The 15,056-nt window shown below is 40.3% G+C and overlaps 1 protein-coding gene across 1 annotated transcript; it reads right to left on the bottom strand.

Annotated features, from left to right (window-relative positions):
- Nucleotides 1-268: 268 nt before the first annotated feature.
- Nucleotides 269-14,749, bottom strand: cxcl12b (chemokine (C-X-C motif) ligand 12b (stromal cell-derived factor 1)). Its single transcript, XM_071896252.2, has 4 exons — nucleotides 14,642-14,749; nucleotides 11,518-11,635; nucleotides 6,143-6,226; nucleotides 269-3,950 (listed from the first exon to the last, which is right to left on the bottom strand). Exons 1-4 carry the CDS (start codon nucleotides 14,706-14,708, stop codon nucleotides 3,911-3,913), a joined length of 309 nt encoding a protein of 102 aa, XP_071752353.1. The 5' UTR covers nucleotides 14,709-14,749; the 3' UTR covers nucleotides 269-3,910.
- Between the last annotated feature and the right edge of the window lie 307 nt (nucleotides 14,750-15,056).

Genomic DNA, 15,056 nt, shown 5'->3' with positions numbered 1-15,056 from the left:
CTGTTTTCCCTAATTTTTTAATTTTTTCTAATTTTTCTTGCTTAAAATGTGCTTAATCAGGTGTTTTAGGGAAGGATTGCATGTTATATGGCTCACTTCCCTGATATTCTTAGCAATGGTCATTAATACACAAGATTGTGTGTTCAGAGGAAAAGATAGATACAGTAGATAGATAGATAGATAGATAGATAGATAGATAGATAGATAGATAGATAGATAGATAGAACATTTTAAGAGGAATTGGACATGTGTACTTGGTTATATTTCATACAAGTTTATTGAAGAAGGGAGTGAGTATCATAGGTAACATGTTGCCTCTTGGTTTACAGACAGTGAAAATACAGAGAGTAATACTCTAATACATCTTAGATGAAGATTATGTGTCAGAAGCTGCCTCAAAAGAATCAAACAATTATTTCACATTGTCTCGGGGTCAAAAGTAGAATATGTGCACCCAGTTTGATCGGTTGATGAACACACTAGTGGCAAATAAATGTGAACATGAACATGTCTTTTGACGTGTAAAATTGTTTTGTACATTTGTTTCAGATAATGTACATTGATGAACAATTTTTTGTAAAAACATTAACAGCAAATATGCATGACTACAGATGTGTCTGTATATTTAGCCGAAACAAGTTTTGTTTTCTCATAATAAAGAATAAGTAATGTCCTCTACAGTGGTAGTATTGTATTGCTATTGTAAGACAATGTTGGATGAAACTCATTACTTGTTATTACATATTAATACTATCTCATTAATGTAATAAATCATTAACTTACAAACAATTTGCAGTTATCAGCGTAATAATCCTGTTAATGTAATGAATTTCCCATTAAAAAGTTACCTACTGTTAATGTAACAACTTTTTTCCTGTTTATGTAATAATTACTAAAGATCTATCTATCTATCTATCTATCTATCTATCTATCTATCTATCTATCTATCTATCTTATTACATGTACAGGAAGGTTTTTTTTTTTGTTTTTTTTAAAATATAAGGCATTAACAATACATATTCATCCTTTTTAGATGTAACTAATGAACCAAATTTGTGAATGGATTGAATAATTGTGTATTGAATTTTGACTATTATAACATCATTGGTTCAGTGTTACATGTTAAATTTCAGCTTTCTCAGTAATGTAATAAAATAATTTAATAAAAGTAACTTTTATGGGAGATGTGTAACGTTAATAGAATTATTGCACTATGAGCTGCAAATTGTTAACATCAACACTTGGAAAAAGGCATCCACCAACTGGCATATACAGTATATGTATGTTATGTTTAAATGAAAAGACCAATATAATCACCATGACTTCCATAACAATTTCCAAAAATAAAAAAAAATAAAAAAAATTTCCCCTAGTACTGCGGCATGGCAACAGTTAAGTGAAAGCTTGAAGCCCATGGGGGAGCTGGGAGCGGCCGGATTGAAAGCACATGTTGGTCCCACTGGATCTCAACTCAAAGGTATTGTTCTGTTTTGGCTCAGTGGCTCTATCGACACATCATACATCAGCCTCACTGAAAACATAAAAAATCTAATTACAAGCGTCGGAGAGGGCCGGCTGGTGGGCTGAGCTGGATAATTGCCTGACTCTTGTAACGCAGCGATAAGAGCCGTGGATTTATTCAGTATGTTGCACCGAGATATGGATTTTATTAGATTTACCCATGCTGCATCTGTGATTGGCTGATAAGGACACAGAATAGCCCCAGGAGAGAGGGACAAATCAGGGCAAAGGACAATATTTAACTTGTTATAATGAACCACATGTTTCATTATATGATTTTTTTTAACCGCATCGTTCAAAAATAAAAAAATAAAGGACTATTTTGCTGGTTTGGAGATGGGGAAACGTTGCCTACTGTGTAGTCACGTATTTGCAAACATATTACAAATAATATAAGTGGAATATTGCATGAAAACATTAAAATAATGCTGTAATACTGTTTTATGGTACAGTACTTTATGCAAACGCCTTCATTTAGTACTGCCTACATTGCATTAAAAAGAAAAAGCATTTAGTAAGATTATACACAATACAAAAATAAAATCATTACATTTAAAAGACACATCTGATAATAAAGTGGCTCAAATATATATATATAAAAAAGGATAATCAAAAACTTTCTTTTGCCCCCGTGAACTTTCCCTTTGAATGTGATATTGATCATTCAGGTATTTTGTGTGGCAATTGATTAGCTTTTCATTCCTACCAAGGACAGGTGTTGGTATGAAAATACTGCAGTTAAATTCCTATGTTGGCACGAAATATATTTACCCAGTCCCTTTGTTAAGACGTACAAAACTGTAGCTACGTAATAACTCAAACTATGTTATGAAATATGATGATATGCTTCTACCTTTCGTAAAAATTTATAAAAAAAGAAATTAATGCTTTTTGAGGTCGACAGGTTTCTTCATATTGCATGTTTTTCATGAATAAATATTTGGTCTCTGTTTACTGATTCTAAGCCTTATAGAATGATATGTTGAATCAATAAAGAAGCTGCATTGATAGGTGTTTTTTTTTTCTTCTCCCATTTCATTACAATCTTGATCAGTATGGCTCCCCAAGAGAATGCAACATCAGTACTATTTCGCAAGCTGGTGTTTCTCTTTCAGTGTTTTGTAACTGGCAAAAAAAGGGAATTTTGTTTGTAAGACGTCGCCACGACAACCGACCCCATCCCATTCCGTATCTTGCATAAAATAAACAGTGAAATCCATTAGCTTCAATGGCTCTGACCCCATGCATAGCACCACATGATCAGTGCTTGTTCCTTAGTAGTTTTTTTTTTTTATTTGAGCTTCCGTTCACTTTCATTGCTGACGGTGCGGAAAGCTCGTAAGACAACGGCGAGACATTGTGTTAGCATATCCTGCCCTGATAGGTCACCGCTTGTGGAGTGGGCTAACCTCATTGGCCAGCCTCGGCCCTTTTTCCCATGACCCCCCTCAGTCAGAGTCCACTCCTGGGGTAATGCTGCGTTCACGTCACATCGGGAAAACTCAACGAAAATGACGAAATCTTGCCGCTATAAATTGGAAGCGTTCACGTCTTTAACTCACATCCAAAATCTTTTTATTTAGGAATTTGAAGTCAACCCTAAATAAACTGTAGCAGACATTACTCACTTTTTCTAAGCACAGTTGAATGTCTTACTGTGAATATAACTGATAATTTAGATTTTTATTCTCTTGGACTGCCAATATACGTGAACTCTCTGCAGTGTTTGAAATTTGCCACCTGTGTTGGCAAATTTCCACAGTTCGTGAAGCCGAGTGGGAGAAAAAACCCACATGTCCTACTTGTAATAACTGCTGGGAGGCTGACGTGGACGGGTTTTCCCAGTCGGACGCTTGTATTTACGGTAAATCTGACATGAGGTGAACGCGGCATTACCCACAAAGCCTTGTGTGTGACACAGAGAGTTTTAGAGTTCAAATTGTTCCTTTACAGGCGCGTAAAGTGAAGTAAGAAAATACTATATACAGACACACATTCAGAGTTAGTAAATGTACAGCGCATTCAAACACACACAGACACAGACCCACACACACACACTCTCTCTTTCTCTCTCTCTCTCTCTACCTACGCTCACACACATATTTTACATCAACATGCATCCCATCACTCCAACAGAAGGTATAATTGCACTTGGTGCGAGCATGGAAGTTTGGGAGGCGACTGCGTGGGCGAAGCTTTGTCCGGCGGGACCGGTGGCGGGCAGCGCTGGGGACGGGCAGCAGGGTTTGGCGGTGAAGTGCTGGTTCTGCAATGGTCCAGAGAGGTGGATACAGCGTGTTACATACATCCGTAGCAGTGGAAGGGAGGTATACAGGTGCGGCCCGGGTTGCCAGGCCTGTCGACGTGCTGTACACATCCCCCTCTTTTTTTAGTTTTTGTTGTTATTGCGTCTTCTGGATTTCTTCACCCTGGAAGAAGAAGGAGAAGTATATAAGTTAGATGGAAGAGCAACATTTGAGATCGCAGCCAAATTTTCCGGCTTTTCAACTTTTCATCATCTGACTTTGAATGCCACTCATGTGAAATTACCAAATAGGAACTTTCTGTTCCAATACATCTGATTGCAGAATGTATGAATGTGAAGCGAGGCACTGATGAATAAGAGCGTGAGCGCTGAGTTCAGCAGACTTTCCCTGGAGAAATAAAGGTCAAAAAAGAATAAAACTGCTATCTAGACAGTCATGGACATGCTAGGGGCCTCAGGTGTTGGCGAACAGTTTTGATAGGTGGACATCATATGACATCAAATGTATAATATGTGATTTGTGTGTGACTGTATGAACATAACGCAGGGCGACGCTGAGAAAGAGCAGGCATACTCAGCAAAAAATCCCTCATTGTATAAACAAAGTTTTAAAATGAAGAGAAGTCAGGTTGTGCTTTGCTTTTAGGTTGGGGACAGGAAACTGTGTGTGTGTGTGTGTGTGTCTGTGTGTGTGTGTGTGTGAGTGAGTGTTTCTACCAGTTGTGTCTTTCTTGGAAGAGAGGAAAACTGTTTCTGAAACAGCATGTAGACTCTGTGACATTTAAAACTCTGATGTGTAAACTTAAGAGATAAAAGCGTGCGCTCGTACACCAGGCAGTACGGTAGAAGTCACAGGCATGATGAACAGAGGCTCGCTGTAGTCTGCAGACAATCACAGACCAGGAAGTGATTCTGTGATGTTCTGAGTCGACACTTGAGTTAAGTCTTTTGTTGAGCGATTCTCTTAGTTACAACAACACTGCGGTACCACAACACTTTGGTGTTAACAGGTGGAGATTTTAAAGTAAGTGTAGTTTCACTCATGCACATCTCCCAGTCCAAGCAGATAAAGAACGCATTTGTACGGTCGTTAAAAGTACACTCAAATGTTTAAGCAATTCATTTGATCATTCATGATTCTTCACATATTGCTGTTGAAAACCATATAATTTTGGTGATTTTCATGTTTTTACTTGAGTTGAAGGATTATATAGTCTTCTATTGTTGAGAAAATTCTACAGCAACTTTTCAGGACCACCAGGCATTTTTGAGGTTAACAATGGGGTCTGAAAGGGTTTTATAAACCTGGAGATACAAGGTTTTCACCCGATAGTGACGATATGTAATAAATACTTGACTCAGAACATACTGTATGGATGTCATGCAATGAGACGCTTACATTGCAAGGTGAATGTTTTGTGGTCTGACAGATTATGCGTAAACAGGATATAGTTTGCCACTGTGCCACATGCCAATTTCAAGGAACTGTGTTAAGTGAGGCACAGCATGATCAAGAATAGGCTGCAGCATTGTGTCAGAGAAATTCACACAGCTCCTTTACCAAGACAATAAACAATATCTTGTAACACTGTTCCTTAATTGGTGACATAATGCCTCAGAAAATGGTTAATTGCTTGTTTTCACATTCTGCATTTTAGCATTAAGTGTTATTAGTGTTGTAAGTGTTTATGGAGTTTCAAGAGGCAGACATGCAGCCCGGTGATAATCACCACCAGACATGTTGGGAACTTTGTTTTTATGAGGACTGCACACATTTTAACTGTGCAACTCATTAAGAATGAACAGGCTGGAGCAGTTTTTACTACGATTTGTTTTCTTCCCCCACAACGCTGCTCTCCAACTGCAATTAGTGATGATAATTTAGTGGAAAATGCTTTGTATGAAATAAATGTCATGTTAAAAATAATTATAAACTCAATTTGTGTTTATATGCATTAACCGCTGTGAGCTGAGATGGTGGAAGTAGCCAACGCTTCTAAATTACATCTGATTCTTTGTCTTGGCAATATTCTATTAAAGTCTCAGACAGACGCACGTGAGAAACGAGGAAGCAGAAATACCAGTGTCAGATTTATCGCTGTTCCTACTTGATAAAAATCATGTCACCGATAATAACTCAGCTCTTACATCAACCAAGTTCGTGATTTCACAGAGTAATTGCCGGCAGGAAATTGAGAACGGCCGTTTTAATGGTGCTGTGATGTTTATTTCTTCTTTGCATGTGAAAAGAGAGGTGTATTTCATTTCTGTCTTTCTCAGTGATGCTTGTGTCTGCTCAGACAGAGCGTGTGTGTGTGTGTGTGTGTGTGTGTATGGGGGGGGGGTTCTCCTTACTTGTTAATGGCGTTCTTTAAGTACTGCTGCAGCCACTTGGTCTCTGGGTTGATGCACACTTCTCTGTTGCTCTTCAGCTTGGCACTGTGAAAAGAAATAGAGAGTATTTGAAGGCTTTCACTCCACATTTTCTTACATGCAACTGATTATATCTCCAATGTCACTGATTTGTAAACACAAGACTCAAGATAGCTAACAACCTCAGTAATAACCCAGCATGAGTTTTACTTTCAAGGCAGTGATTATTTTGTAGGAGTATCTCATTTTCAAATGCGACTCTTCATTTGCTTACAGATTTTTCACACCTATTATTTTGTGTCCATTGTCCCTGCATGCTGTTTATTCCTACATGCCGTATTCTACCTTGTAGTCTGCAAATGATTAAATAATTGTTCGCAAAAATGAAAGAGGGATGGAGAGGAAGGAAAGCGTTCTCCAACCTCATGTGTTTTAAAATCAGATACAACAATATGTACTGTACTATATTTCACCTCTAGGGTTCTCCTCAGTTAGCTGAACATCCTGTGATGCTGTAACATTAAAGATTATATCTACTTTATTAGCTGTGTTCAGCTATTCACAATTCAACTCCGAGCGACCTCAGGGAAATGTGACTGGCACACTGCACACTGATCTTTAAAGAGGTTCAGTGAAGTTTCTTAGTTGGTTCTCTTGATTTACATTTTATGCATTAAAGCTGAGCTGAGAGACCGAAACATCATGTTTTTATAGCAAAATAAATAGATTTCTATTTTTCTACTACAAGAGAGTGTTGTGCCTTTCTCTCTCAGCATGCTCTCCTCTCCATACCTCTCCTTTTTGTTGCTTGAGCATGGATTTGTTTTGTTTATTAGGCATTTCTGAGTAAATGAATCTGAATGTGCAGGTAGAGGTTCAGTTTCTTGCCCAAGGACGCTTCAATGGCTGATTATGGGATAGACTACTAGGCAACCTTTTAATTTAAAAGGGGCAATAAGTAAGATTTTGACTTCCCCATAGCACAAAATGACCATAATATATCTGCGGGGGGGCGATAATGTTGTTGTTAAAGAGATAATTATCCGGAGAGGCTGTAAGCTAAGCACTTACCTGTATGTCTTTATCTGTATCTATGGCAATAAATCACAGTAATAAGTCTTATGAGGGCTCACCTCAGAAATAGCTCATCTTAATCTCTGAACCCCCTGAACATCCTACAACACATCCCAGTTAAACCAGAGGATTAGCACACCTAACAGGCTGTCACCCTAACGCCAACAGTGAAAAATCACACTGCTGCTCCTTAATTTAATACCAGCAAACCCGCATTAACTTTAACCAAAAAAGGAACCCAGACGCCACTATTACTGCATACATTACACTATTGAAAATAAATGAAAACACATCTCTTGTGTTTACAGTATCTGTTTTGTTGAACATATCCGCGAGCTCAATCTCGATCTGGTACAGTATATTTTGAAACGGCTACAGTCTGTCAGGATAATATCTGAAGTTTTATGAAGGCTCGGCTCAGAAACAGCTCAGCTTAATCTCTAAAAACCCCCCAGAACATCCCATAACACGTCCCAGTTGAAACCGGAGGATTACTGCACATAACAGGCTGTCACCCTCCGGTCGGCTGTGAGGGATCACAGCTCTGCCTCTGCTCCGGGACGGCTGGGAGGGAGGCGCACACTGCACATCACACTGTGGGGTTTGTAAAGCTCTGTCTCTACTCTCTGAAGCATCTTCACAGGTAATTTAAAGTAGTATGGAGTTCGCAAATCTCACCTTTTTTTTTTTAAATGAGTGGATAAAGTTGTTTTACCACAGCTCAGCTTGTTTAAGAAAAGATAAGATAAGATAAGATGCACTTTATTGATCCCCTAGGGGAAATTCGGGTTTCAAAAGTTTGGTAAGACTATAGATTAGGGAACACATATTAACTATCAACCATGGGTTTTTCAATAGTTTAATAATTTCCCTCAATAATATGTGATACTAGCACCTTATAAGCCCCATACTGAGCAAAGCAGACTAAAAACCCAATTCATGTGCAACAACTTCTTTACTTGCTGCTATAAGCACTGATTAGGAGGCTATTGATGGAAAACCCATAGTGAATACAATAGTGCAGAATAAGGTGCTAATAAGTGGTTTGTAATGACTAATAATGAACCAAAACACTACTAATATGCATGTAAAATTGCTGGCATGTATGCATGCCAGCAATTTATTAATAGTTAATATGTGTTCCCTAATCTAAAGTGTTACCAAAAAAGGTTTTATAGAAACACAGTGGATAAACTACCTCTTTAAAGATACTGCTACTTGTCTCTGGAAGATTTGAATTAAAACAAGTGAAATTATTTAACGCAATTATCAGATTTCGTTTGCTTTCTTTAAGAGAAATAGGATTTTATGACTCAATACAACATCTTAATACAACATTGATCAACGCACACTGAGGAAAGGAAGGCATCGCCTGAAACGCCCGTATGTTTCAGAGGACAGTTGCTTCAAAAATAATGATAAAAATATAATTGTAAGAAGAGAACTGTAAGCGCTCGCCCTACATACTTATTGTCTGATAACATCAATACAACAATTGTGTTAACTTCTCCGGATGGATGTTTTTTTGCAGCATAAGACTGAAGCAGGGGCTGCTGGGATGTCAGAGCGACCTTACTTTATGATTTACAACTTTGGGGTTTCAGAGAGTGTGTGTTCCTGCGGGTGAAGGCCGGCCTGTTGATGGAGAGCCGGGCCAAATATTTAGGAGAGGATTTGTTCTGTTATCGGACACGGCCGGGCCAGACTCAGATCCGCGAGCGTCGGGGTAAATAGGGGGGCGGTGAGAGGCGTCCCGCCCCCTCCAAACATATGGATCTCACACCTTGGTGGCAAAAGGTCGTGTTTGAGAGTTAACAACTCGGAGGGGTAGCGCCTCTCCGCCTTTCTCTCTCCTCCCTCCCTCCCTCCCTCCCTCCGTCTCTCCCTCCTGCCCTCCATCGCACGACCCTGCAAATGAAACACATTCCTCTTCGCCTCGAATCGCTCCTTCTTCACCGCCGCAACGCTTTCCATCTTAACGAGTCAGTTAGTCTCATGTTCAGCCTTCAGATCTTATTTTTCTTAAAACCAAGAGAAGAATTCTGCCGATGAAGTGAGATAACTCCACTTGTTTCCAATGCAGTTTCACTTGTTTCAGGAACTTTCTAGAAATGAGTGTCAGTATCTTGAAACAAGTCAGAAAAAGGCAGATCACTGCACTACTATCAAGAAAACGACACCTGATTCTACAAAATTCTTGAAACAAGTTGATTTGCATTGGAAACAAGTGAAATTACACCAGCGGATTTTGTCACTTATTTTAAGAAAACTACAATTTTAGGACTCAATAATAGACTAAATGACTTAAGATGGAGATGTTTTGCAGTGTGATTCAATTTGCAACCCCCTCCCCCACCCCCGCTACCTCTTTAATACACCACCTTCCCCTCCAACCCCCATTTAGACATGCAGATGAACAAACGAACAAATGGCCGGGCTTCCCCTTCCCAGCTAAAACTTAAAAGAGCGGCTCAGGAGCATCAATCCTTGCAGAGATCCCTCAAACCAACATCTGAGCCGGTTTAGGCCAAGCGGCTCGGTAACTGGATCTGTGTTTGTTTTTCCTCCGTGGGACGTCCCCTTCCCTCCTCCCCCCTGCTTCTCTTTTATTTTATTAGGGGTGGCCAGCTAATCCGTTTCGGGAGGCTTCTTGTGTTTTGATGTGTCTCCCTCCATCCTGTTTATCTGTCTGCTTGTCTGGGCCGACCAACTGAGAGCCGGCCCTAATTGACTTGGCTGGAATTTGAGGGCCGGAGTTCCACAAGCAGCAGGTAGTAATTACTTCACAGCAAGTTAATACCAACAGCATGCTGGGATGGAAGGGGGAGGGGAGGGGAGGGGGGGGGGGGTGTATGGAGGGACACTGGGGGGGACGGGGGTCGGGGGAAAAGAGGGTTTAGTGTTACTGCCTGTCTTTCATCTGCCTCAATAGAGATATGGCTGCAGCGCTCTCGGTTTCCCTCCTGCTGCTCCGAGCGCTCCGAGCCTTAAATGACTTCTTGACTCCTCTGGCAGTTTTTTGGAAGGCGGTCAGAGGGAGGCAGCTTGTGGCCCGACCCGGCCGGAGCGCTGCGTGTCCTCTCTGACCTTTTGCCACTCGGTCACCCCCTTTCTAACGGTCACACACCCCTCCTTTTTTTTTTTTTTTGGCTGTGGGGCTTCTTCTGCCATCCCGTTTTTCTATAGGTTACAAATGAATGAGGCATTTGGGTTAATGTGTGCCAGACTAGTAGCATTATACTAAATGTTACTGGGCAGCTTGGGGCGGGAAATAAAAAAAAAAAAAAAAGAGAGAAGGGATAAGGGACACAGGGGGTCAGCAGAAATACAAAGGTAATTAGTTTGACCCCTAATGATTGTTTCCTTTGCAAAACATAAACGGCCCCTGGAGCCCCGGCTTTTACCGCCTTCCTCTCTCCTTGAGGATCGTGTTGTTTTAATCTCAGCATGTTCCTTCTCCTTCAGGGAAGGATAAAGGGATAGTAACACCATATACTTCACCTATTCACTCTCTCTTTATCTATCTATCTATCTATCTATCGATCTACTGTATCTATCTTTTTCACTGAACACACACAATCTTGCATATATATGCCCACTGCTAAGGATACCAGGGAAAGGAGCCTTAAAACATGCAGTCCTTCCCCAAAACACCTGATTAAGCAAATCCAGACCTTATTGATTTGTCGATTTGAATCAGATTTTAGCCATAAAAACTTACGCTCAAGAATGCCAGCCATGACCTGTTCCTTTTACAACACAAGATCTAAGGAAAATGCCAAAGGAATGCATGATGCCAGAAACTTAAATTCACGTTAAAAAGCAACACTCACAGTGTTGCAGGAATGAATCCAGCTAAATCTAAATGAAGTAACTTTGAAGAGCAGCAAAAAAAAATCAGTTTTAACAAGCCAGTTGATCTCATGTTGAGTCTTAAAATATTGAAAAGTGAAGAATTCTGCCAATGGGGTGAGGTCATCCTACTTGTTTCAGGAATTTACTAGAAACAAGTGATGATATGTGGAAACAAGGCAGAATAAGGAAGACCACCACTCCACACTTGATTCAAGAACATTGTTGAAACAAGTTGATTTGCATTGGAAACAAGTGGAATGGTCTCATCCTATTGGCAGATTTTTACACTTCTGTTAAGGAAAATGATTATTTAAGACTCAACACGAGACTAAACGGCTTGTTAAGATGGATTTTCTTTTTGCAGTGCATAGATGAGTCCCTGTAATTGATCAACAGTCATAATTTTAGACTCGGATTGATGTACTTACATGACTTGGAAGGGGCAGTTGGGTGTGTGGAGGAACTTGAGCTCTTTGATGGAGCGCTGGGGAACGGTGTTGAGGGTGGAGCGACACCAGCACCTCTCCACCAGGCTGATGGGCTTCGCTGCAGACACACAACAGAGGAAAACACACATTAGCATCAGCGTTAGGAGAATAAAATGAGCGTGCAGGTAAAACAGGCAGCGATCGCATTCACTGTGCTTTCAAATATTGTCGAAATAAGGCTGTTTAGCTTGTTAAAGGCTTCCAGAGTTCTTATTTTAAGGTTAACTGTGAAACAAATGCCTCTCAAGAGTCACATTTTAAATATTGTAGGTAAAGCTTGTTGTAGACATGTTTCACATCGATTCACCGTGTGGCTTTTAGATCTAAGCTCCAAGACAGACAAGGTTGTATTCTTGAGCCTCATTTCAATCAGTGTGAAGTGTGAGAGCAAGAACAGCTTAACAACAAGCTCTCAGGAACGGAAGAGCAACCAGCCACTTGTACACACACACACACACACACACACACACACACACACACTAAAACATGCATTCACACACTACTTTTCTCTCATGCGTTCACTCTCACGCATCTCAAGATTCCACTAGATATACTAAAATTTGGCAAAACTCGGACTACAAGATGGACAATAAACCTGAGTTTGAGACAAAGAAAAGCAATTTCAGCCTTAAGTTTTCAGTCATATTTAAGCATTTTTTGGGTTGTCTAATATACATTTATTTTAGCTGAACTGTTAACAGATAATCAACAAAATGAAGTCAATGATTATGCTGTTTAGTGAAGTCATATATTGAATAGATAAAGTGGCTGCAATAAGATAGACTGAGTGAAATTGACTCATAACCAACTTAAACGTTTCATTGTTCAAACTGAGGAGTCGTCATACACTCCGCTATGGTTCATATGAGGATATTTATATTAATATTTTCAATATTAACCAAACTTCAAACACAGCAGCTTCTACCCCATTTCTATCCTGTTCAAACACATCACATCCCTCACTAGACAAATTAAAAGCATGTTTAATCTACTGTAACAAGTCTTCATAAAGCATGGGAACGTATTGGTTTACCTGCCATTGCTCCTAACAACATAGTCATTAAAAAGAGATTAGCCCGCTACACACTTTCTGGCCAGTCTCTTTCTTTCTCACTCACACACACACACACACACACGCACACACACACACACACACACACACACACACACAGTTTTAGCTTTTCACTCCCAAAGCATTCAGCCTCGCCACTCTAATGGAGAAGGGCCCTCAGCGTTCAGCAAGACTGGAGTTTCCAATATTCCCCTTTCTTTTATGAAAGGCCACTCTGCAGCTCAGACGGCATCAACAGCCCCGGTGGAAATCACTTCAAATACATTCTTAAAATGATTACAAATCACCCTGGAGCCTCCACAGAGGCCTCTGAGGGCCCAGAGGTTCGGAGTCACTGGATAATTAAAGACTGGAGATGCTCGGTCATAACGCCAAATTTTGTACTTTTTGGCTTTTTGAAATACGCCTTCAACAATGTTTCCAAAGACATGATGATGCTTGTAAAAATGTCAATGAAAAGATGAGAGAAAACACACTGCAGTACAACTTTAAATTATATTAGAAGGCGTTGCTACACACTCATAGGCTTGATGCTGCAGTTCTTTATTCAATGCATTACATATATTAAAGGTGAAATACTACATTGAGGCTATTAGTGTGTGGCAACAAATTACAAAATGTCATGGAGCAGAGGTTGCTTTTGCTGAAAGTTCAATCAACTCTTTTTATATCAACCAATTCTTACCCAGATAAACACACAAATTAACTAAATGAACTCAACATATCCCTACTAATATGCGTCTTTATAATGCCAAATGCCAAATGTCCCGCCACAAATGGCTAAATCCGAAGCAAAATCAGCCTTAATGATTCACACACATTCAGGGTCTTTTCTCATGCTAACTAGAGGATCATTATGCGGCTTGCAGCAGCAGGGCCAGAAGCGAGCATCCACAGCTATCACCGCCGCATTGTTTATCCCTAATTAGAAACTAATTAAAAGAAAGCAAAGAGAAAAGACAAATACACACATTTAAGCGCCCGCTCTTTAATATGCAATCAGGAGGCTTACTGGGGCTGAAACAACAAGCTTAGCATAACGCTGGCCAGGTGACTCAACACCCGGCTTCTCTGCACCAAGGTTAACTTGTGACAGATTAATGTGGGTTAAGGTTGGTCACTTTGAAAACTGCACTTCACCTCTGAAACATCAAGGGTTTCAATCCAAAGTTATATATATCATTTTTGGAACAAATGCAACCTGATCTTTGTGGCTCAATATAAAAAAAAACAGCATCTAATAATGTCAATTACAGTCAGTAGATTTACTTTAATGCCAGCAGTCATTTTGTCATTGTGGGTGCTGGGTGTCACGTTTTACAAATGGTGGATATATAATTTGGAATGAATATCTGTGTATTGTGTATCCAAGTCAGAAAAACATGAGATTTAAAAGACCAGAATCAAAGCAGGATATCAAAGTTTTAAAGTTTTGGAGGTTAACAGTCAGAGTGCAACAAAAGGTTTGTTACCAAGGTATCCACAACAAATGAAAAGAAACATACAGTATTCTCATACCATCAAAGTCCAAGTGAACAATGAAACCTGACACAAAACTACCAGCAACACATTCAAAGACTCTAAACACTGCAAAGTTAAGCTTTGATAAATGAAACGGAAAATGTCAGTATGTTGTTAAGACAAAAGGATTCTACAGTTTACATTTGAGACATTCAGCTGATTCTCTTGTTGTGCAGACTGGATTACAATAAATGCAGCGATAGAACAGAATAAATTCCTAGATGGCTATCATTACAAGAAACCTGATTCATGCCAATAAAGCTGAATCTGAATCTGAAACCCATATTAAGAAGCACAAGGGTAGCACAAGCCCCAGCATCCAGACAACAGAGGTAACAAATATCCCTAAGACTAAAGCCCCTCTTCTGTCAAAATTCCTCAACCTAAATCAGTCATAAAATCAAACCAACAAACCCCCTAAACCGCTCAAATCTGTCTGAAATCTTGCGGTCGCCCCCCCCTCAGACTCACCGTTGGCGGTCGGGACGTGCGTGGCCACGGCCAGCAGAGCCATCAGCGCCAGCAGTTTGACATCCATGGTGGGCGAACAGGCTGCAGTAGGGCTGCTCTCTGCTACAATCCAGGGCACAGTGTGACTGCCAGCTCTCCTCAGCACTGTGTTAAATCCTCAGATGAGAGGGAGAGTGAGAGAGAGAGAGAGAGAGAGTGGGAGTCCCACTTTCTCAGGAGGGGGGGGGCGGGGACCCAGCAGGAGAGGAGAGGAGAGGAGGGAAGGAGGGAGGGAAGGAGGGAAGGAGGGAGGGAGCAGCGCCGAGCCGGTAGAGACTTCCTCGATTGTAAATGTGTTGGCTGGGAATCAAGGAGAAAGTCTGGGGGGAATTCTCTCTCTCTCTCTGTCTGTTTCTCTCTCTCTCTCTCTCTCTCT

Source organism: Centroberyx gerrardi, chromosome 3 (assembly GCF_048128805.1).
Source record: "Centroberyx gerrardi isolate f3 chromosome 3, fCenGer3.hap1.cur.20231027, whole genome shotgun sequence".
In the NCBI taxonomy this organism is placed as follows: Eukaryota; Metazoa; Chordata; class Actinopteri; order Beryciformes; family Berycidae; genus Centroberyx; species Centroberyx gerrardi.
Note: the sequence above shows the minus strand (reverse complement) of the source record. Positions and strands in the feature narration are given on the sequence as shown.

Coding starts and splice junctions, on each gene's coding strand:
- cxcl12b (XM_071896252.2), bottom strand. CDS start 14,708: ATGGATGTCAAACTGCTGGCGCTGATGGCTCTGCTGGCCGTGGCCACG. Junction 11,636..14,641: donor GCACGTCCCGACCGCCAACG/GTGAGTCTGAGG, acceptor GTGTGTCTGCAG/CGAAGCCCATCAGCCTGGTG. Junction 3,951..6,142: donor TTAAAGAACGCCATTAACAA/GTAAGGAGAACC, acceptor TTCTTCTTCCAG/GGTGAAGAAATCCAGAAGAC.